The sequence below is a fragment of the Halichondria panicea genome, chromosome 5 (genome assembly GCF_963675165.1).
Source record: "Halichondria panicea chromosome 5, odHalPani1.1, whole genome shotgun sequence".
Classification (NCBI taxonomy): domain Eukaryota; kingdom Metazoa; phylum Porifera; class Demospongiae; order Suberitida; family Halichondriidae; genus Halichondria; species Halichondria panicea.
This window is the reverse complement of record NC_087381.1, coordinates 6143421-6165755: the sequence shown is the minus strand read 5'-3', so window position 1 is coordinate 6165755 and position 22335 is coordinate 6143421. Positions and strand designations below refer to the sequence as shown.

General features: G+C 41.7%; 2 protein-coding genes across 2 annotated transcripts in view; both read right to left on the bottom strand.

Moving 5' to 3' along the window:
- LOC135336406 (uncharacterized) overlaps positions 1-9773 on the bottom strand; it is a 35351-nt gene extending 25578 nt beyond the window's left edge. Inside the window, exons 1-3 of the mRNA XM_064532168.1 lie at positions 9658-9773; positions 9520-9568; positions 155-286 (exon numbers count right to left, since the gene is read on the bottom strand). Coding sequence (XP_064388238.1) covers positions 155-159 — 5 coding nt within the window. The 5' untranslated portion in view covers positions 160-286; positions 9520-9568; positions 9658-9773. The remainder of the gene's footprint in view (positions 1-154; positions 287-9519; positions 9569-9657) is intronic.
- Positions 9774-11948: 2175 nt separating this feature from the next.
- Positions 11949-22333, bottom strand: LOC135335847 (filamin-B-like). The gene is made up of 7 exons (XM_064531436.1): positions 21918-22333; positions 14322-21068; positions 13757-13987; positions 13319-13419; positions 12942-13214; positions 12396-12751; positions 11949-12192 (listed from the first exon to the last, which is right to left on the bottom strand). Exons 1-7 carry the CDS (start codon positions 22201-22203, stop codon positions 12156-12158), a joined length of 8031 nt encoding a protein of 2676 aa, XP_064387506.1. The 5' UTR covers positions 22204-22333; the 3' UTR covers positions 11949-12155.
- Positions 22334-22335: the final 2 nt, after the last annotated feature.

Genomic DNA, 22335 nt, shown 5'->3' with positions numbered 1-22335 from the left:
ATTATTAATGTTTGGGTGTGCATGCATGCATGTGTGTAATATAATGTTGCGTACGAAACACAGTAGCCGAAAGTGTCTATAACCATGCCAACTGATGACTATAACTAATATAGCTGGAATAATGAAACAACATGCAGTGGTGTGATGCACTAACCTCATTTCAGACAGTGACTTGCTTCCAATGTCTCTGTAACCTCACTAGCTTACTCAAGGCTTGTATATTATATACGATCAATATCATCAGTAGCAGCCACAGCTTTAGTGATACTAACAACACTCTCAAATTCTGCAATTTAGATTCACAAAGTGTGTGTTGACACATAAAATTTCAATCTATATAATTATGGCTGACTCAAGGGGGACATGCCGAGAAAATTCAGACCAAGTACCGATCGACCCTCGGCTGTTGGCATGAATAATAAGAAACCATGCATGCAGAGTAGTGTTCAGTTATACAATTATGTTTACAAACAAGATACTTATAGAGCATTCACCTCGTGCTTTGAGCTTGCACAGCGATACAATAATTATGGGGAATGATTCTATAAAGCAATAATTAAAACACATATTTTTTTGTCGCCTTTGAAAATCGCCTATAACTAGCCTCTCGTTAGCAGTTAAAGCAATCCATGTGCTCATTTTTGTGTCCACACAAACACAAACGGACACATGCACACACCAATCACTTTACCGGGCGGGTAACTATACCAGTGTTTAATAGACTGGTGTATAGAAGCGATATGGGGCTCCCCCTCATTTTGGGGCCCATATATAGGCCCTAAAATGCTAGAGATTTGACCTATTTCACTAGGCAGCGCTTTGAGGCTTCTCCATTAAATGTTAAATGGTGAACTGCAGCAATCAAGCGACGGGAAAGCGGAGTTTTGGAATGAGAAAAACACACAAAGAACATGAATGCATGAACAGATTATAGGAACAAAAAACTGAATGATGTTCTGACAAGCTCGATGATTTCTGCTTCTCTGCTAAAAAACCTTTGTATTGGCCTTGCTTCAACATTGGAATAGACAAACTAGTGACTCCACCTTGTGCAGGAAGCGCTCTGCAACAAATGAGCCCAGCCTCCTCTTTTCTCTGCACTCAAGCCCCACCCCAGCTCAAGCTTCTCAGTAAACTGTTCTGATCTGTACGGCTAGCTAGCAAGGAACAGCTTGCAGCAATGCTACAGTGCACTATCGTTCCCAAAAAGACACAGGAGTCTACTGAAGTAAACAATTTGAAACGTGGCTGCAGGATAGAAACAGAAGTCAGGAGGACGAAGTTGACAAATGCTACAAGTTGAAGACATGCTTTCATACTTGTGACAATGGACCCAAAACTGTTAAAATCATTGGCTCTTAGTGTTCCTCGTAGAGACAAGAAAAGACACTGGGGAACTCTACCATCAACCCAGCAAATGCTATAGAGTAAGTCGCCGAATTCCGCCAGGCATCAAGTAAAAGGGCGTGTAACGCACAAACAAAACAAGACTGATTCAAACTAATTACACACACTAACAGATGACCATGGGCCTATTATCCAGCGAAAACTTGGATAGGCTAAGTCGCTTCCAGTCGGAGCAGTGATAACTTGAAAAAAACTACCGAATTTTTCGATTTTCATCAGAACGTACCGATCCCCGTTTTTGCCAAACTACACAGCAGCTAGAGCTAACTGACACAAGTTGAGTATAGCCTCGAGACCAGCCGTTCGTTATCTGAAAGAACGCCTGGTCCAGTTCTAATGTAGCACTCGTTCTATGGTCCAGGAATTTCTTGGACCGGTAATTGCCCGCACAAGGTCCGCACAAGGTGTATTACCCATGAATATCATTATGATGCTATAAAACGCTGACTCAGCTAGACAAGTTGCGCGTTCTTTCAGATAACGAATGGCTGGTCTCGAGGGCTAAGTTGAGTACAATCTAGATAGAGTGCAGTACAGAGTGGAGCAATTCCCAGAATCAGGCAACCCTGCAAAGTGGAGCTACACTTGTTTCTTTGTGAGGGTTGTAAGTGCTGAGTCAGCAATATTCTAGCTATAAGCGCTAGTATATATAGCGCCTATAGTTACACAAACACACAAATTTGTATTAAGAGAAGAGTTGTTTAATAATTATTGTAGAAAAAATCCTTAATTACATATATTTATTCTAATTATATAGAGGTAATTCTGAGAGCTATTGAATGCATCAATTTGAAATTGGACAATCTGAACACAAATTACGGACCCTCAAAGATAGGGGTAGGAGAGGTTACCTAATTAAACTTTGATCAGAGATCCTCTGTAGGTAGAAATTGTAGTTTCGGGGTAATTCAATTTTCAATTCAAATTTGTTCTGACTTTCACTATGATTAATCAAACTAAAAAAACATTTGCAATGTGAACGTTGCTAGGATTGCCAGGAAAAGAAAAGCGCGAAAAAGCGAAGAAACAAGAAATTCGGCGAGTGCATAACTCCAATCCGTTATAACTTCATTCACATGTACTGTTTCAATTTTTTGTTCGTTTTGTGCTTTTCCTGGCCAATCCTTCAGTAATTTTTATCATATAATTATAGTGAATTTTTTGCAAGCTATATAATGTTTGTGATGTTTTCCCTTACAGTGTTGAGCAAACATGCAAGTGTTGGATGTGTGGGTGGATGATTGTGAATTCAGTTATTCGCGGTTCATTTTTACCCGACTTGTATTTTGATTCTAAAATCATTATCAACAGTAGGCCACTCGGCTGTACATGTTCATGGCGTTGTAATGGATTGGAGTTATGCACTCGCCGAATTTCTTGTTTCTTCGCTTTTTCGCGATTTTCTTTTCCTGGCAATCCTAGCAACGTTCACATTGCAAACGTTTTTTTAGTTTGATTCCCTTTCTTTTTCAGTACAGCAGTATTTTTATACTCTTCAATAATGAAATGTGAAATGCCTAAGAGGAATGTCAAGAAGCAAGAGAAGTTCAAAGAGAAGAGAAGACAGGCCATGCAGACTGGAATATATGAACACATAATTCTTATTACAGTGTTCATTAATCTATGCATGTTAAATACTAGAGTGTATACTTCAAAGTGCAAAAGCATGGAGGCCTATGGCTATGGTAGATCTAGCCAGTAGCATACCTGAGTTGAGAATGGAGAGAAGTTGGAGAAAAGGACTAGGGACTGTTTGTGTACCGATCGATGTCACAGCCGGTTTACCAGCCACGCCCATCTCATAAGTTGCCATGTGCGTTGCTGTGGCAGTCATTTAAAGATGGCGGAATTGCGTAGGTAAGAAAAGTGGAGCCTGAGAGGTAATCTGCCTCTTGGAAGCGAACGAAATTCTGAGAAAAAAGCCCATGGTCCGGGTTCTAGTAGACTAGAGGCTGTATCTAGAATCTTCTGTACAAGGAGGAAATGCTTTCCACGAATGTTACTTACTTACTAACTTGTCAGTCAGACCATAGATACACGAAAGAAAGGGATAGGCAACGCCTCACGTGATGCTAGGTAAATGCAGTGTGTGACGTCACACCCTCCGGTTGGAGGCGAGTTGCGCTCAAGAAAGTACACAATGATCCCTATATCTGCTTATTTTTCTCGTAGGGGGCCTAAAAGAGAAATTCAAAGCAATCAGGCATCATGCACACATACACCCAGCACTACTGATAGCTACAGTTGCTATGTTAGTGCCGAGCTTTCTTTTATTCAGCTTGATTTGTGTGAAAAAACACCGATTTGTCAGTTTATGTACCTATATCTCCAATATGAAATAATTTTATAACATGTACGTTTCACAGAATTAAAGTGTGTTTATAACTGCATGGAACAAAGCATATTTTCCAGCTCTCAATGCAGTGAAGTAGTAGCAGCATCATGAAACGTTTGTCCGAAGTCCAGAAAGTTTGCGTACCTCTCCTGCTCTTACTGTACATGGTAATCTAGTTTGAAGTGCTCTAAGACACAGTTTAGGTATTAGAAAGTGGAACACAAGTATCTTTATCTGTATTGTGTGATCGAAGAGATGGCATTTGAAGAACTTGGGAACAGACCTGTTATGGTTTGTAGAGTGTAATGACACCCCCTTTGGAGCTCACTTTCTCATCACTTTGCATATAGTAGCTCTAAAAGATTAATAGCCTATGTCTAAGTGTATCTGGTGTCTCCTCAAGAGCACAGTTTGCTATAATACTACAAACTATTAATATCTTTACTGACATTTTGAGTGCACACACCCCTTTTTGCTCATTACACGCCCCTTTTTAGCAACTCGCCTCATCCAACGGAAGTGCTGGGTGTTGCCTATCCCTTTCTTTTGTGTATCTATGGTCAGACCATAGATTGAAAAGGAAGGGGATTGGAAACGAAAATGTTTGTGTGAAACACTCCGCGTTATAGGGCGTGGCTAAAACTACAAAGGGACTATTTTATAGTCAGCATGCTCATTACCTGTCTTGGCTGCCATACAATGTTCTGTACATAGAAATGGTGAAATTGATCACTTTTAATTAATGTTGAATATTCTAAAAAGTAAAGAGAATATAGCTCTAAAAGGTCGACTAAGCAACGCAACCACTATCACTAAACAAATAAATGCTATAAAAGAAGGAATAGCCCTTACTATGAAGTCGTGAGAGGTCAAGGCCTGTGGTGTGTCTAAAAGTATACTAAAGCAGTTTGAAGGACTATACTGCAAACGTTTATGAACAGTAAAGCTTATCCATGGGATGAAACCATTCTATATAGCACTTAGATACATAATAACCAAGTCAAGCAATGTCTTTTGCTGTTTAGGCTTTGCAGCAGGGAAAGAGAAAAGTTGACATGGAGTAATTCAAGCTATACTCAACAAAAACTAAAAACAGAGTAAAGACAGCGGATTTAGACAAGTTAGAGCTTGTCAGTGGTGTAAACTTACTTCTCTAGAGTAACCTCCCAGCCTCTGAGTGATCGCTAGTGGATAGGAGAGCTAGAAACAGTTGAAATACAACCAGAGTACGGTCAAAACAAAAATAATCGCGAGCGAGAAATCATAACGCTGAGTGTTTCAACCATTTACACAGGGAGGCCTGGTCGTTTTTCCAATCCCCTTCCTTTTCAATCTATGGTCAGACGAAACGCGGTGAAATATGAAAATAGTGCAATTTTTCAAATATCAATAGTAATGCATGAAAATATTCATTGACTATAATTTCACACATTTACCCAGATAAAAGGCTAACTAAGCTATCTGTCAACTCAGTTTCTTGCTGTGGCCCTTCCCTGCAGAAATAGAGCAGTCTAAACACGAATCAAAATTTGTGCAATAATTGAAAACACACACAACTGCACTGTCAATCCTATGTACAACCTACTGGTTGTACTAATAGGGTTAGGGTTTATAGCATTCACATAATAATTATTTATACCTATGGTATTATAATTTTATATAAAACACAATAAGCAATAAAAAATTCACCGACCATTAGCAAAGCCTAACAAGACATTGCAATTATACAGTGTAATGTATAATTATTAGGCATAAAATGATTCTGAGTATGTGAACATTTCTATGCTAAAAAATTAATAGTGAACATGTGGCATTCAGCTACTGCGCATGCTCAACTCCTTATTCTGGGTGGGCTTATAATCGAGTGAAAATCCCTCGTGCAAGAACTTCGAAGCAAAACAGGGGATGGGCGTTTATTCAAGATGGGCTTATTTTCGCGAGGGTATACGGTATATATAGCTAGCTTAGCTAGCTGAAATCTTTTCTGACTCTTGTAGCTAACAAAAAGAGAATGTGGCATTTCAACCGTTGAGCAGTTACAGCTGGAACAGACACACAGACAGACAGACAGACAGACACACGCACGCACGCACACACACACAGCCACACACACACACACACACACACACACACATTCGAGGCATAATAATTGCATACGCAATCATAACTAGGCATATAGAACTCAAGTTATAATTATTTTGCAAATTATGATGAACATTGTTTGCATTAAATTTTATTGCATGTAGGCAGAATCACAGGAAAACTCAAACGCTGTTCTCAGCATAGTGGACTATGATTGTTGCTAAAAAACATGGACAAAAATCTAAATGGCTGCTGCATCAGTATAGAGTCTTGCATGGTACAGCTTCTCTTTTTCACTATAATTATAATTATATATACAATCTATATAGTGCAGAGCTAAAACTACTAAGTAGAGTATAATTATTATAGCAACCCTCCGTATGGACAAGTTTTGCTACGCACTCTGCATTCTACGTAAGCAAAACTATAAGCATAACTCGAGAACCAAGCATTATTTTGCAAATCCATAAATTAAATCAAGAAAACATGACTAGAAGCCTACAGAAACTCTTACTTGCACTAATAAGTAGGCATAATTTGAGGCAAACACCTATAGATGAAGGTCACGATTAATTAATATTTATGTGCGCCTATAATGTTATGTAAAACTCCAAATCAGAGGAGGTACGACACAATTAACATGGCAATTAACAATTACGTAAAACTCACGTGGTGTAATTATGTCGAATCAGCAAATAATTATGTCTCCAGTGCGCACCGGCCCCGATTAAAAATTGGGTCTTCTGGATAGCGTGTATATTTCAAGATAAATGTTCGCTGTTTCGCTATATCTCACAATTTACTATCGCATACATACACGCTGCAGAAAGGCTGCTATTCCGCGAAAATCTGTCTAACGGTCATTAGTAGTCAGGTGACCATGGATTAAATAATTTAATCCACACTTAAGTGTGCTTTATTAATGCACACTTTTTATCAAACAATCATAATACAAGCAGATTGAATCTGAGTGTCATCATAATTATAATAATAATACAAGCAGATTGAATATGTACACTAAACATGTAATACAATACAGCCATTCTTATATAGAAAAAGAATAAAGACTGCTACACAGCTGCACATACACATACACCTTACATTGTACATGCACTTCCTTAACTAGTGTGTCTCTGTTGATGTTTGTGGGGGAAGTTAATTGTATTTTGTCAGTCAGGTAATAATTATGTATGTTTTCGTAATAATTTAGAAGCACGTACAGTATCGACTATTGCAAGAAATTGAAATTGCTTTTTAATCAATATTATTAGAACTCAACAAAATCAGCAGAAAAGTTGACTAGTAAGTACTAATTTTAACACCTGTCATAATGTGACAGGACTAAATCCTTTAGAACACACCTAGCAAAGTCACGTGTTTTAATGCTGGTGCACTCGGATGGCCTCTCGGTTACGTAATGCACTCGGCTGTGCCTCGAGGACCACGTTAACCTCGAGGCCATCCTCGGCATGCAGATTAAAACACTTAATCTTGGCTAGGTGTGTTCTAAATAATACTTCTGTGATAGTTTGAAATATAGCTATACAGCGTTGCAAGGTTCACTGATTCTAGGATTACTCCACCATGTACTGCATGTGCTCTATCTAGATGGAGCCCAGTATGTGTCAGTTAGTTCTAGCTGTGTAGTTTTGTAAAAAACGGAGATAAGGTTTCACTCTGGCGAAAATCGATATATTCGGCAGTTTTTTTCTAGTTATCACAGCTCCTTACTGGAAGTAACTTGGCCCATCCAAATTTTCGCTGGTTAGTAGTTCCATAGCCACCTATTAGTGTGTGCAGTTAGTTAGAATCAATCTCGTTTTTTACGTGCATTATAAGCTCTAGCTGACGAAATTCGGTCGTTTACTCTAGCAACAATAAGCAAAAACACTCAAGTGGGATCTAAGCACAGAGAGTACAGTACATCTAAACAAGCAGAGAAAAGAACTGTGTACATGAATCTATTTTTACAGACTTGTCTTGTGTGTAGCATATATAATTATTGTTATATGGTATATCATTGTGGCTTAGCGGTATACTAGGACCTCAAGAAAAAGAAGTAAGTTAGTTCAACCATAGATAGAGTAGAAGAGGGATTGGAAACGGAAGTGATTCACGTGATGTTTTACAATGAAGTCTACGTAGTGGCTCTGGGACCATCCGTGTATCTCCCATAACTCCCGCAAAAGCCCGGGAAACTTATTGTGTCCAAAGCGTACATCTCAGAGCTACCCCCATTACTGAATCACATACCCCCTGATAGTATAGGTATCAATTGGAAACAAAGAAAATATAATATTAATCTCGATTGTCGTGAAGTAGCTAGAGGTACACAGAGCGCTTTTTCATGCTTGTGTTCCTATAGTACCTTTGATATAGCTAAGGCTTTGTAACTAAATAGTGTCCTGTGTCCCAAATGGCCTCAAGTATTAGAGAAAGTTGATGTTTAGCAGCAGAACTGCTCGTGGATTTCTTACAGAGAGCAAGACAATTCTCATGAATTATTCATGTTTAGCCCTCGTGTTAAAAAGTAAGCCTCGATTAAAACCGCGGAGATACACGGATGGTACTTCGAGGGTACTTCCGTTTCCAATCCCTCTTCTACTCTATCTATGGTTCAACCTTGTGGAAACTTATCAGATGGCATTACATCCAGGAATAATTATTAAAGGGTGCATGTGTCTGCAAAGAAATCAAGTTCACAAATGGCTACTATATATAGGTAGCTGCTTAACAGATCTGTTCTGACTCTTTTTGCTAACAAAAAGCTAGCGCTTTAGTGCAAGGCTAACTCATTTGTTGAATAGAAAGTTTGATGATGCTACTGAAGAGACTGCAACAGCCTTCAATGTGGACCATAACTCGAGAAAGAAGCTTTAGTTTGCTAATCCACGAATCTAAATCCAAGAGAATGTGGCTAGAGCCTATAGAAGCAGTTAGTTTTCGTTGTATTGCAATCGTGGAGCAGTTATAGCTGGAACAGACACACACACACATGCACACACAGAGTCAGCTTTACCGTATCCCTCGTGCAGCTACGCCTCGAGGCATAATGATATTCACTATTATTAGATGAAACACGTTACCGTATAGCGGGAAATTTTCGCGGGTGCAAAATGGTCGCTAATTGGCTCCAGAGCCCTCAGTAGAAATGTTCGTGGGTTCTAATATTCGCGGTTCAATGCCTCCCACCAATAGCTTAGCATGTAAAATACCAATGCGTGGGAGTTTTAATTTTCTCGTTAGATGCTCTGCCCTCGAAAAACGCGAAATTTTGCAACAATTTCCCGCTATACGGCTAGCACACATGTACAGAGCACTTAGCATGTGGTTAAGACGATACGCTCTATCCCTTCATATGCTCCTGTTACGTTCGTGTCGTACCTTCTCTGTCTAGTTTGGCCATGCTCTCCCCAAACTTTCCGCTGAGTCGTCACTTTTTACTGTGGTTTCTGGTTACGACTATGCCGATAATCGTATGCTACTCACTTTCTATAATTATAGTATCACTGTCATTATTAAATAGAGCTACAAAGTTTCCGTATAGCACGCATTAGTCATCCAACCTCCTCTAGCTGATGGGCATGCAGACAACGTTTAATTAAGCTCATCCCACCTGTATAGCTGCTTTGTAGCATGCAATTAGGGTTGGCGTAATTACGGGAAAAGTGTGAGTACCGTTAAAGTCATTTCACCTGACTAGATTTGATGGATGTCAATGGCTGTAGTCATGATCAGCAATAACTGTAAGTTAAAAGAGCATTATAATTATAGTACTGTCAGTGAACAATTCTTACATATACTTGTATAACTGTTAATGGATAGCTTCTCACCAACTCTGTAGATCTGTAGATCAACACAACATGCACTCAGACTGACTGCTCTGATCTGAAACTCTCCAGACATATGAATCATCATTGGTCAAATATCACCCTACCATACGGTCATGTGTCACACAGGAACGAAAGATGCCATATCTATACAATTAATGGGGAACCACAAACCAATAATAATTGTTGTAAATTGTACAACAACAAGCTAGGGCATGCTATCAACTTGTCAATGTTGACACTGGATTATGTGGTAGATTGGATAGTGTCATGAATATATATGCGATTATCCTCTGAAGTTTTGTTGTTGGGCTGTTAGGACACTTTTACACAACAATAAAATCGACATTTAAGGTCAAGTGGTACCAGCCTCCCTGATGTGCTGCAACCTACAAATGTCGTGAGTATCACTTGCATGATTGACTGCATGACTAATTATGCCTCGGTGTGCATGCATGCGCAAGCGAGGTATACGGTAGTGTGTGCATAGATGTGTGTGTGTGTGTGTGCGTGTAAGTGTCTGTTTGTGTGTGTAGACTGCTACAGCTGCTCAAGGATGCTCAAGGATCAATGAAGCAGTGGCATGCAGATCCAGACAGATTCCATGCATGGGTTCCATGCATATGGAACCCCTCTTTCACACAAGAACGCGTTGGAGATCAACTTAGATAGATAGATAGATAATTTTAGGAATGCTGAATCCACGGTAGGTTTTCATGCAGGTCCTATTAATATAAAAAACAAAACATGATTGTGTTTCTATGATGTTTGTAGACTTTTCAGGGAGGTTTTGAATGACTTTGTGGTGGGCATTATTAATTTTTGAAGTTAGCGGGAGACGGTTGTAGTGCAGAGCACCTGAGTGTTCTAAACTCCTTCGGAACTTACTAGCTCAGAAGTGCAAGTAAGAGTTTCTATAGTTAGCCTTGAGACCAGCCGTTCGTTATCTGAAAGAACGCCTGGTCAAGCTCCAATGTGCAACTTGTCTAATTGGTACAGGAATTTTTTGTACCAATAATTGCCCGCACAAGGTGAATTACCCATGAATATCATTATGATGCTGTAAAACGCTGACTCAGCTAGACAAGTTGTACAACATTGGAACTTGACCAGGCGTTCTTTCAGATAACGAACGGCTGGTCTCGAGGCTAGGCTTCTAGTCATGTTTTCTTATCGTGGATTTGCAAAGTAATGCTTTGTTTGAGTTATGCCTATAGCTATAGTTTTGCTTACTTGGAATGCCATTGCAGAGTGCGTAGCAAAACTTGTTCACCGAGTGTTGTTACTCTACTTAGTAGTTAATAAGCATTAATTTTAGATTTGAACTTTTGGCATCGATCGTTTTTAACAACAAACATGCATGGTCATTAATTAATCTACCCATTTTTTGAGTTTGCAAAAAATAATATATATATAATGTAAAAATGCTCTCATCATGATAATTATTATAAGTGTGTATAAAAGCTGTTATATAACTTTGGCATCTCCACCGAAGCATCAGCACCTGTGCGGTGCTTTCATTGACTCAATGATTGATTGAGTTATAAATACCTGGGTGTGGATTTATAAAATTAATGATGAGATAATTCAGTATTAATATCTGGTATATATATATATAAATCTGTGCTTGTATCTAAGCATGGATACATAAATCTGGACATAGATAGACATAATTAAGGCATAGATATTATTATAATTAAATCTGCATGGGCTTGGATTTATGAATCAAAGTTTATAACCATAAATACCGGGCACACGTGGATATTATAAATACACACACATGCATAATTATATATTATGCTTTTAGAGGTTAAACATTTTTTTGAGGTCTTGCAATTGCAGATATCGCATATTTGGAGGGCCACATCTAATTGTGTAATCTAGGTGGCTCTATACCTTAGTCTACTCTATAGCCTCGATTCAAGCCATGTATTTTCCAGTGGCCTAGAATTACTCGAGGCTACTACATGTACATTTACTTCATTTAGGATGCGACATGGGTGCATGCATGTACATAATTATGTATCATCCGTATTCAATTTTTCGTCATCTACCGTATTACTAAAATATTTTGCTGGTGAAAAACCTTTGCGAATGAGCCAAATCAGCAGAAAATTTGACCCGTTGCGATCTAACTATTGTGTTATGGTAAGGATCGTGTGTATTTACTAGTAATAATTTAGGTTTTTTTAGGTTTTGAAGATTTTATTGTTGCGAATTGATCAACCATCGCAAAGTTCGCAAATGTTTGATGCTCGCAAACATTCTAGTAATACGGTATATATTGCAGTGCATTTATACCTTGTAAACTGTTATGCCATTAAAAATTAATTGTTTAATCACAAATCAGTTAAAATTTCCATCAAATAAAATGATGCATCTACTTACGAAAAAGACAGTGCCAAAAATCTAGTATAGCAGCATAAGTAAAAACATCAAGTAAGTATACGTACATACACAGTTATATCGTTTAGTTTGTAGAGTTACCATTAATGTTAGTGTCATGGATATGCTGATCTTGGCTCTGCAGGGGTACTCCTGTTGTGTGTGTGTGTGGAGGGGGGGGGGCATATTCACAGCAAAACACAAAATGAATATTGATTCGTGTTTTATTAACAAGGCATGAATGCAATAGTTGAGCCATGCACTTCAATTTGGGTCTGTAAAACCACATTCTTTGGGCTTGAAAATTACAACACTAACATTACCCGCATTTAATTTCCTTCCAACACAACGCTCACCCTTTAGGTTGCCCTCCACTGGGGTTCTTGTTGCGTGCTCCTCCCTTACTGCCAGGGGGTGCCGCCCTCTTTCCACTCGGTGGGGGTTGTCCTGTTTTCTTGGGAGGGGGACTTTTTGGTGCACTGGGTCTCTTAGAAGGCGGGCTTTTGGACCGTTGTGCTTTGCCACTAGAAGGGGGGCTTTTAGAACGAGCTGCACGGGGTGCCAGGCTCTTCGTTTTGTTTCCTGATTGGCCCTTTGGTGATGTTGGTTTCTTACTTGGTGGGGGAGACTTAGCCCTTTCTTTGGGACCTTGGGGGGAGGTAGGTCGTTTGTCCGTCTTGCTGGATGGTGCTCTCTTGCGGGTTGTCTGAATCTGCAGAATAATTATACGTATACAGGTAAATGGTTTCAGGAAGCACAGAAACGTGTAATTTTTATGCACGGACAAGCTGTGAAACGACACATCTCAGATTATTTTAGTCGACAAGATTTAATCAAAAGTCATTGTTATTGCCTCATTTTGGTCAACTTCTATAATAGTACTAAAGTGCAGTACACCTCACCTCTATGTCAGGTGGTGGCCCTGTCTGAGCAAATGCCATCGCCATGCCTGGATTAGGTTTCATTTTGAGACTCGGTCCGATGGGTCCCACACTAGAGACTACAGAAGGTGACTGAACCATAATCAAACCACGACCACTGTTTGTTGACATAGGACGTACGGCTTGTTGTTTTTCTTCTTGTTCTCTAGCTCTTTTCTCTTGTTTCGAGTTTTGTTTCTTACGTTTTGGAGCTTCGTATTGGGGTGCAGCTTTAGCGAAGGAATCGTCAAGCACCTGACAAAATTGCGAAAATATATTATTATTTTGGGTATATAGAAACGAGTTATAGACATTCTAGTGATTCCTTAAATGTATAGATACCACAATTGATGACTCACCTCTTTTTCTTGGTCAAAAAGCTCCTTTGTTGGCTCAGTGCTAGAAATGGCCTTGGGTACATCTTCAGAGTCAACACTCTTTTTTGATGAACCTGTGGACCCTACGGAAGAGGAGGAGATAATAATCAACTCTGTCCATTTGTTTATTGTGATGGAACTGGGCATGCGCACAAACATGATATTTAGAATTATGATCTCCATAAATTATTAACTCGAATCCAGGCCGATTAAAATACGTTATGTACTGGGATGAAATTAGGGACTGTATACTAATACATCCAGCAAGAGAGAGGTGTCGGGAACGTTGCACTCATAAATAAGTTAGTAGCGATCTTTAAACTATACAACAAATACCTGTGAGACTATCAGTACATTTATCTTGCCATGCAAACTTAATAACAGGCTAAGTCTGCCGTGTCTTTAATATGCCACACCCACCTGGTCTCCCTCTAATGGACACATTGAACGGAGATCCAGGGATGTGGATACCCGACCACCTCACAAACACGACGTAGTGGGATATAAGCCTGGGGTTGTACGAAGCGATGAGGGTACGAGGGTCGTTGCTGGAGAAGGGGTGAGCCTCGATCCTGAATGAGTCTTTTAGACCGTGCACTCGTATGAGGAGCGTACCCACTCCGGCATTCTTGGTTTCCACGGTGAACTGACCTGTGTAGGGGCGGAAGGGAGAGGGTATTGCAAATCCAAAGAAATATTTACTTAGAATTACTTGTCCACAGGGATTGCATCAACATTAAACTAAGTTTCACTTTCAGTCAATCAAGATCTATGCATAATTATACTCACTTATAGTTACTTCATAATTATGTCACTATCAATTCACTAGCTGTTGTATAATTATCTGGTTGACTGTGATGTTATCTAGGCACTCGTAACGTTTCCGTCGTACACATATTAAACAACAGACTATTGATCAACTATATCTCTACGCTCGCATGCAGTTACTCGTTAGTAATCACATGCAATAATTATATATTCTCACCTGGACCTCCCAGGAATCCATCGATGAGCCCCGGGCCATACGCTTTCACTTTGCCTGCATCGGCAGCTGGACGAACACGCAGCTTGAACGGTGATCCCGGTATATGCTCCTCAGACCATGCAACCACTACAAAATATTTGCCAGGCTTCATGGCATCGAATTTGATCGAATACACACCTTGACTATCGTCGGCGATGAAGACTTTCGGTCGGTGATCGTTCGGACCTTGAATATACACTCTCAGTAGACCATGGCCGCCTTCCTTGGTGTCGACAAATAGCTCGAGGGGAGACCCGGCAATAAGGATGGAGTTTTGGTTGAGTGCAGGTCCGTAGGCAAAGCACTTGGAGGCGTCTGGTTTAGGGAAGACATTTATCTTGAATGGGCTCCCGGGAATCTGACGGTCGAAGAAAGTTACTGAAGCCACGTAAGCGCCAGAGCTGGGGGCAACGTACTCCACATTGTAACTCCCGTTGTTGTTGTCCTTTATGACCACTTCTGCGTGTGATTGGACGCCCATAACAGTCACTTTAAGGGCATTTTTCTCCAAGAGACCAGCCTCACTAGAAATGATCATGAATGTAGATTTAGTTCCAGCAATAGCCGTCTTCAGCCCCTCCCCCGTGGCATTGCATACTGTGGAATCGTTTGGATTTGAAACAGCCACCACAAACGGACTCTTAGGGATATCAGCGCTGCCCCACTGGACTTCAATCGTATGTTCTCCGACTTCCCACGGTGTGAAAGTGACCTCATGCGTATCCACGGCTGTCTCCCTCATGTCCACATTGTACTGTGCGGAAGGTCCTTTGGCCAGTACTGTCAGTTTTCCTTTACCTGCATCTTTGGATTTGACAGTGAAAACAATCGGTTCTCCAGCAGTACCTCTCTTGTGATCAAGTGCTTGACCGTATGCTGTGCACTGGTTGGCATCGCACACGTTCATTGCGAAGGGACTTTGAGGAATACTATATCCCGCCCATTGTACGTCCAATATAATGTCCGATACTTTCTTACCCGTGAGCACAACAGAGTATGTATCAAGTCCCTGGTTGATTGTCTCCATGCCAATGAAGGGAGATTTCTCTTGTTCGTTCACAAGTGTTTCCAATTTTCCCATGCCAGCTCCTCGAGTTTTGATGATAAACTCCTCGGATTTTCCAACCTGCACGAATTTAGGCACATCCCCCAGCACCTGACATTTGGAGGGATCGGCTACTTTGACGGTAAAGGGGCTACCGTTGACATGGGTACCTGCATACTCCACAAACACTTCGTAACTTCCAGGTTCGATTGGGACAAAATCCGCTTGGTGTTTTCCGTCACCGATATCTGTCGTTTCGACGTTTAGATCAGCTGTTGGTCCGTGTGCAGTCACACTTAGTGTGTCATCGCTAGATGCGTTTCCATGAATATAGATGGATACTGTCTCGCACACGACTGCATAGTCTCCCTTCAGACTCAGAGCAGCGATTGAGAATTTACTCGGATCAATAACACTCAATTTAAAGGGAGAACCGGGAACATCGACTCCGCTCACTTCCACACTCACCAAATAGACGCCAAAAAATTTCGGTGCATGCTGGTAGCCTAAGACACCATCGGAAGTTGATTTACCACTGAGTGGTGTTGGGGTTGCATCACCTGGCGGGTCAATGTACACTCTAGGAGAAGAAGTGCCGCAGCCGTTGAGCGTGACAGAGAATTTAAACGGCTCGTTGATGTAAGCCAGTCCGTGTGGTTGTGGAGGCAAGCCATTCACAATCACTTTCGAAGGATCAACAATATTGAAATTAAAAGGGCTGCCTGGTATGTCCGCACCATCCCAAGTGATGGTGACAGTGTGTGATCCCACTATCTCAGGGTCAAACTTGAGATGGTGAAGAATTTTTTGTCCGCTTTCGTTGTTCTGGTATACTTGGATTGTTTTCCCGTTTGGTTGTTTTGCTGAGATGTTCAGAGCTCCCGTTCCAGCATTTGTAGTGTCCACAGTAAACTTGACCGGGTCTTGTACGACTAGTTTGGCATTCTTTCTGAGTGCCGGCCCAAATGCTTTACATTTATCAGATTGAGGTGCTGCAGACACTGAGATCTTGAATGGACTCCCGATAATGGAGCTCTCGTCACAGCTGATGTCTAGACTGAACTCGCCCTCATTTTCTGAGAGTAGCGTGAGATCGTATCTTCCGTCTCCCGTGTCGGTGAGGTCAATACTTGGTACAGTCAAGTCTTCCTCACTCAAGAACTTTGCCTTCAAAAGTCCTCTGTCTAGAAGACCTGGATTGGGAGTGTTGATAGTCACGCTTGCGGGCACGCCAGCGATAACTTTGTTGAACGCTTCACCAGTAGCAGTGATTGTCCTAGCTTCAACCGGCTTGACAACTTCAAAGTTTATCGGAGTTTTAGGTATCGGACGTCCGCCATAGCTGATTTCAACTGTGTTCTTTCCCACTTGCCAGGGGTTGAGTATAATCGTAAATTTCCCATCTTTGTTGTCCTTGATCTGTGAGGGTTGCTCCGATTGTGGACCTACGGTTTTGACTTTGGGAGTGGCTTGACCAGCTTTGGTACAGTCCAGTTCGATAATGACAACTTCACCTTGTTTCACGGTCGTCAAATCACGATTGCTCGTCCAAGTCACCTGACTGCTGTCGACAAAGTGGACATCAAACGGAGTGGATGGGATAGTATACTCTGTATATTTTATGCTCACTCGATAGCTGCCAATTCCTCTGCTCAGTTGAATGGTGTGTTTGCTACCTGCTGAAGTAATCTCAGGTTGAATGTCACCGGAGAGAGTTTCAATTTGGAATGAAATGGAACCAAGACCACCTTGTGAAGTGTCAATCTCGAAAGTACCTTTGTTTCCTGTGTGCACAACGGAAGGCAGGTCTCCAATTGGCTTGCAAGCATCAGGATTTGCAATTTGCATTGTGAATGGACTACCTGCAACATTCTGTCCTTTGTGCATCACTTTTACTTTGTACTCACCCGTATGCTTGGGAGTGAATCGAGCGATAACCGTGCTCGCGTCTTTCCCTGGTTCAGTCTTCACTGTGGCGTCGTGGTTACGATGTATGGCTGTTATCTTCAAGTCTGTATCCTTGCCAACTCCAGTGATTGGAAACTTCACATACTCTTTGATTTGTCCGAACCCTTTAGGAGCGGTGACTTGGAATCGAGACGGATCGGGAACCTCGTAAATGCAGACGGCAGGTAATATATTCACACCGTTGAATTTCAGAACTAGTTCAAGTTTTCCAGGTTTGTTGGGGATAATTTGCAGTGATGCAGTTTTTGAAGCACCATCGTCGGTCTCTTCCCTTTCGATTTCTTTTTCCTCTCCGCCTTCCAATTTAGCGACGGTCGTGAGACTACCAGCTCCAGCTTGTGTGTAGTCAATGGTGAAATTTATTGCCTCACCCATAATTGGAACATACGTTTTCGGATCTGGCAGGCCTTTAACAATCACTTTCTTGGGATCGCTGACGTCAAATCGAAATGGACTGTCTCTGATGTCCCAATCCCCCCAGAGGATCGAGAGACCTTGGGATCCGGGGGTCCATTGAGTATAAGTGACTTTCCATTTACCGTTCTGCATTTCGGTCACTTCGATATTGCACTTGTGACTCTCCATCGGTTTCACTTGCAGTATGCTATGCCCAGCATTTCTTGTATTCACATTGAAACTGAACGGTTTGCCCACTATGTACTTTTGACCTTTCAGAGCTGCCAAATCGAGAATGATTTTCGAGGGATCGCACACGCCCAGGGAATAGGGGGAACCGGTGACATCATATCCGCCGTAGGTGACATGTACTTTAGCAGTTCCGAAGCTGACTCCTCTGAGTGTAAGATTTTTTGCTTTCACTGCAGTACTAACTTGCTTGTCTGTTGTATGTGCCGATAATTCTCCTGGTCCCGATTGTTGTGCAGTAAATGCGACAGTTTTTGTCTCACCAATTTTAATGTAGCTCGGGAAATCTCCAGTCGGCTTGCAGTTGCCAGGGTTGACAACATGGATTTGGAATGGGCTCTTTGGAATGTGAGTTCCCTCCCAGGTTATAGAAAGTTTGTGCGTTCCGAGAGCAGTAGTTTCAAACTTGAGTAGCGTAACTTTTTTACCGCCTTTTGTTTCATCTGTTGCAAATATTCTCTGGCTACTACCGTCTGGTTTTTCTCCAGTCACCGTTAGCGACCCTGTTCCAGCGTTTGTTGTGTCGACAGTCAACTCTAGAGGCTTGCCAACGATCTGATAATACTCAGAGCTGTCTTTGAAAAGGTCTTCTCCAGAACGGGATCGAATCGTGCACATTTCAGCTTTTGGTTCTGGTTCAACTTTGATGTTGAATGGACTCCCGGTTATCTGTTCTCCATCACCTGCTACGGTCAGTTTTAGAACTCCGGCGACTTTGGGTGTATAGGAGATGATATAGGATCCATTCTCTTTGTCGTAGATGTCGACATCTGGATTCTCGTTTTCGGCCCCTGAGGCAGAACTGAATACGACATTGAGCGCTCCACTATCGATTAGCTTTGATTCACGAGCGTATACCGTCACCTCCGCCCGACGATTAGCAACGGATTTCTCCAAACCAGAACCACGAACGGTAATTTTTGAGATGTCCACTTGTCGGCAAAACTCCACTTTGTAGGGACTGTTTGGAATTGGTTCACCTCCCCAGAAAATATCGATTTCATGGTCACCGATTTCGTACGATGTGAAGCTTACGCTGTACGTATCATCCGTGTTCTTCTTTATATCTGCTGCATAGACAGTTTTGGGTCCTTTTGGTTTGACTGTGAGTTCTCCTCTGCCAGCCTGCTTGACTTGGACGGTGAAAGCGAAGAGTTCTTGGATTTTCCCTTTTCCAGAGGTGAGCCCTGGTCCGTATGCACTGCAACGAGAGGCATCACATACAAACATAGTGTGGGGAGTGGGAGCAATCACTGCGCCATTGTATTTAACAGAAACAGTAGACTCTCCAACGGTAGACGGTGAAAATTCGATCCCAACTAAATCGCTTTTGGATCCCTTCTTGGGCTCTACTTTCAGAACCCCAACTTGACTAGAGGTGACATCGACTGTACCGGGACCAGCTCCTTTGGTACTCAGATGGACTTTGTGTGGCTTGCTCATTTGTAGATAGCGGGGAATGGTATCGAGAAATGCACATTTTGATGGGTCGCAAATGTCCAGAGTAAATGGGGAACCACGAATGTTCTCACCGGCACATGTTACCACGACTTCATGGGAACCCGTTTGTACTGGTGTGAAGGTGCCGAGATTGGGTGCATCATCTCGCCTCATGATTGGAACCTCTTGGGGGCCTGAGGGTGATTTCACAATGGCTACAATACCGTGCAGATTCTCTCCGTGGGCTATGATGGCAAACGAAACTTTCTTGTTGACAAGGATGGGTTTCCCAAGTGGTGGGTCATGCTGCGATACATTGCATTGGTTCGGATCAACAACTTTCACTTCAAACGGACTTCCCGGCAAATCGGTTCCAGCAATTTTCGCAAAAACTTCGTCTTTTCCGACTCTAGTAGGTATGTAGGTGCATTCAGCTTTTCCATTGCCATTGTCGATAACCTTTGCAGTCTCCGTATGTCCGTCGGCATGTTGTATAAGCACGTACAAATCGGAAATGTCCGTAAGACCACCTACATCCATAGTAACCGTCTTTCCCACCATGGCACAGTGACCCCCTGTGATGTACTTGCTGGTGAAGGTAAGAGCTCCTGGATCTAAGACGTCCACAGAGAAGGGACTAGCTGGAATCACATATCCGCTCCACATAACTTCAATTTTCAGCTTGCTTGGTACACGCGGAACATATTTCACTTCGTACAGCCCGGGTTGTTTTGCGTGTGGTTTGATTTCGGCTGTGATAGGGCTACCACTTTTGGCAGTAATAATCACTTTAAGCTCACCCACACCTCCCTTGCTACCATCGATGTCAAAAGTTGCAGGTCGTCCAACAAATGCTTTGTAGAGGCCTTTGCCGGTGCATGTGACCTCTTGAGGTTGTGGTATTGGCCTTGCATACTGGAATCGAGACAGGTAAGTTACAACGTTCAGTTCATCCACAGCTGGATCTGCCATTTGAGACGGCTTGATGACTGGTTTCACTCCAAGATGGTCTTCTCCCAATTTCATTGCTTCAACGAGATTCTCGAGAGACTTGTGTGGGTCTAGTTCTCGGCATTTTGGGATAGTCCTGGGGCAGAGTGCTTCCACAAGGCAAGAGAGATTAACTCCGTTGTTCCAATCGGTCTGGAAGTTTGTGATGTTTCGATCGGGAAGTTTCTTCTGCACCCAGTGCAGTAGATGCTCATTTGCAGGTTTGCAAAAGTACGAAATGTAGGTCATAACACTGATTTCATCAATGTCAGGATGACTAAGATCTCCGGCCTCCAAGATTTTCGGGATGCTGAGCTTATCCTCAGCTAGCTCCATTCCTAGTCCGCAGTTCTCGAGTTTTTTGGTGCGATCCAGGGTGCCATAGTGAGGACATACTCCTGGTTGAATGCGGTCGACTAAGGCACACAGGGCTACTCCGCTGTTCCAGTCGGTAGTGAAGTTCTTGATGTTTTGATCGGGAATTTGAGTGTTGATCCAGGCCAACATGGACGCTTTGGTCGAGAGGGCACGGCCTGTACTTCGGATTTGGTATCGACGAATTAGAGTCCAGATCAGACCCATGATAAGCTTCAGCTCGCCATTGTAGAGATCGAGGGGACCTGCATGGATATTCGAAAATACATTGTTATAGCTAGTAACACTATAATTATATCGGAGTATGCCATGATGTTAAAAGTGTAAAAAAATTTATCTTATTATTGCAAAACAATTTCACAATTCTATAAGTGGAGACGATAGTCTATATGATTAATTAGCACACGCAATATATTATGAATCATTGTTTTTAAGCAACAATTAAGAGAGATATTTTAATTGTTACCATACAAGGTAGTAAAATTTAATAGCAAGAATGTTGACAATGATATTTATTCCTGGGAAACCTCTTCATGATTACGCTTTTAATAATTAAGGTGGCCATGAATTACGGTTACGATTATTAGGGTGTGTCAGTATTAGTAAACAAGGCCACACAAACAGTAACTGCCACACCCGTAAAGTGTAAGAATAATTACATGAGCTCAGAATAACAATAATTTATTTGTAAAATGCCTGTAGGACATTCAATATCGCCAGGTCATTCAATGTTGATCATACACTTAAATCATAATTATAATTATATCCTCCCTCAAATATACACTGAATATATCTTTCTGTTCAATCCCGGCCCGTTGATCTTCACTGCATAATAAACTACTGCAGATAGTGCATCATGATTACTAGCTCAAAGTAATTCGACAACTACAGACTAATGGTGCATGCAGTAATGCTCTCACTGATATAACAAGATATGAGCTACAGACTAATGGTACAAATGGATCTCACCCAAGACACAAGAATGGGTTATTTTATATATCTGTTGCCCATAATCATTTGTAATGCTCTCACTGAGCTGCAGCTATACAGACTAATATAGTTCATGAGTAATACTCTCACTGCACAATTCTCACCGATATTGACAAGTTTGATATCCTCCGTGTCCATGAATTTGAACGAGGCCTCCAGATTCTCCATCATCTGCGCTTTGATTTTCGGGTTTTGGTTGTGCCTCCCGACCTTCTTACGGGAAACTGTCTCCAGCAGCTGTATGAGCGTGAGACCATCCTGAAAGCCTTCAGTCAAGTTATCGACCTGTCGATCTGCCTTCTTTAAATGTCCTCGCAGTGAGTTGTTGATCCAATTGGTAAAGGTGTTCTGTTGGACCTTCTTCCAACTGTCATCCGTCACTCGCGTCATGGTGCTAGAGGACGCTAAGAAGCACTTCTTTGAGTTGATTGCAGCTTGCAAAACACTCTGAGAAGCTAAGACAACTTGTTTTTTGGTTGCTAAAGCTACAGCGCAAAAAGATGGGCGTATCTCATTTTGCAA

Coding starts and splice junctions, on each gene's coding strand:
- LOC135335847 (XM_064531436.1), bottom strand. CDS start 22,203: ATGACGCGAGTGACGGATGACAGTTGGAAGAAGGTCCAACAGAACACC. Junction 13,988..14,321: donor TGGATTCCTGGGAGGTCCAG/GTGAGAATATAT, acceptor GCCCCTACACAG/GTCAGTTCACCGTGGAAACC. Junction 13,215..13,318: donor TTTTTGACCAAGAAAAAGAG/GTGAGTCATCAA, acceptor CAATTTTGTCAG/GTGCTTGACGATTCCTTCGC.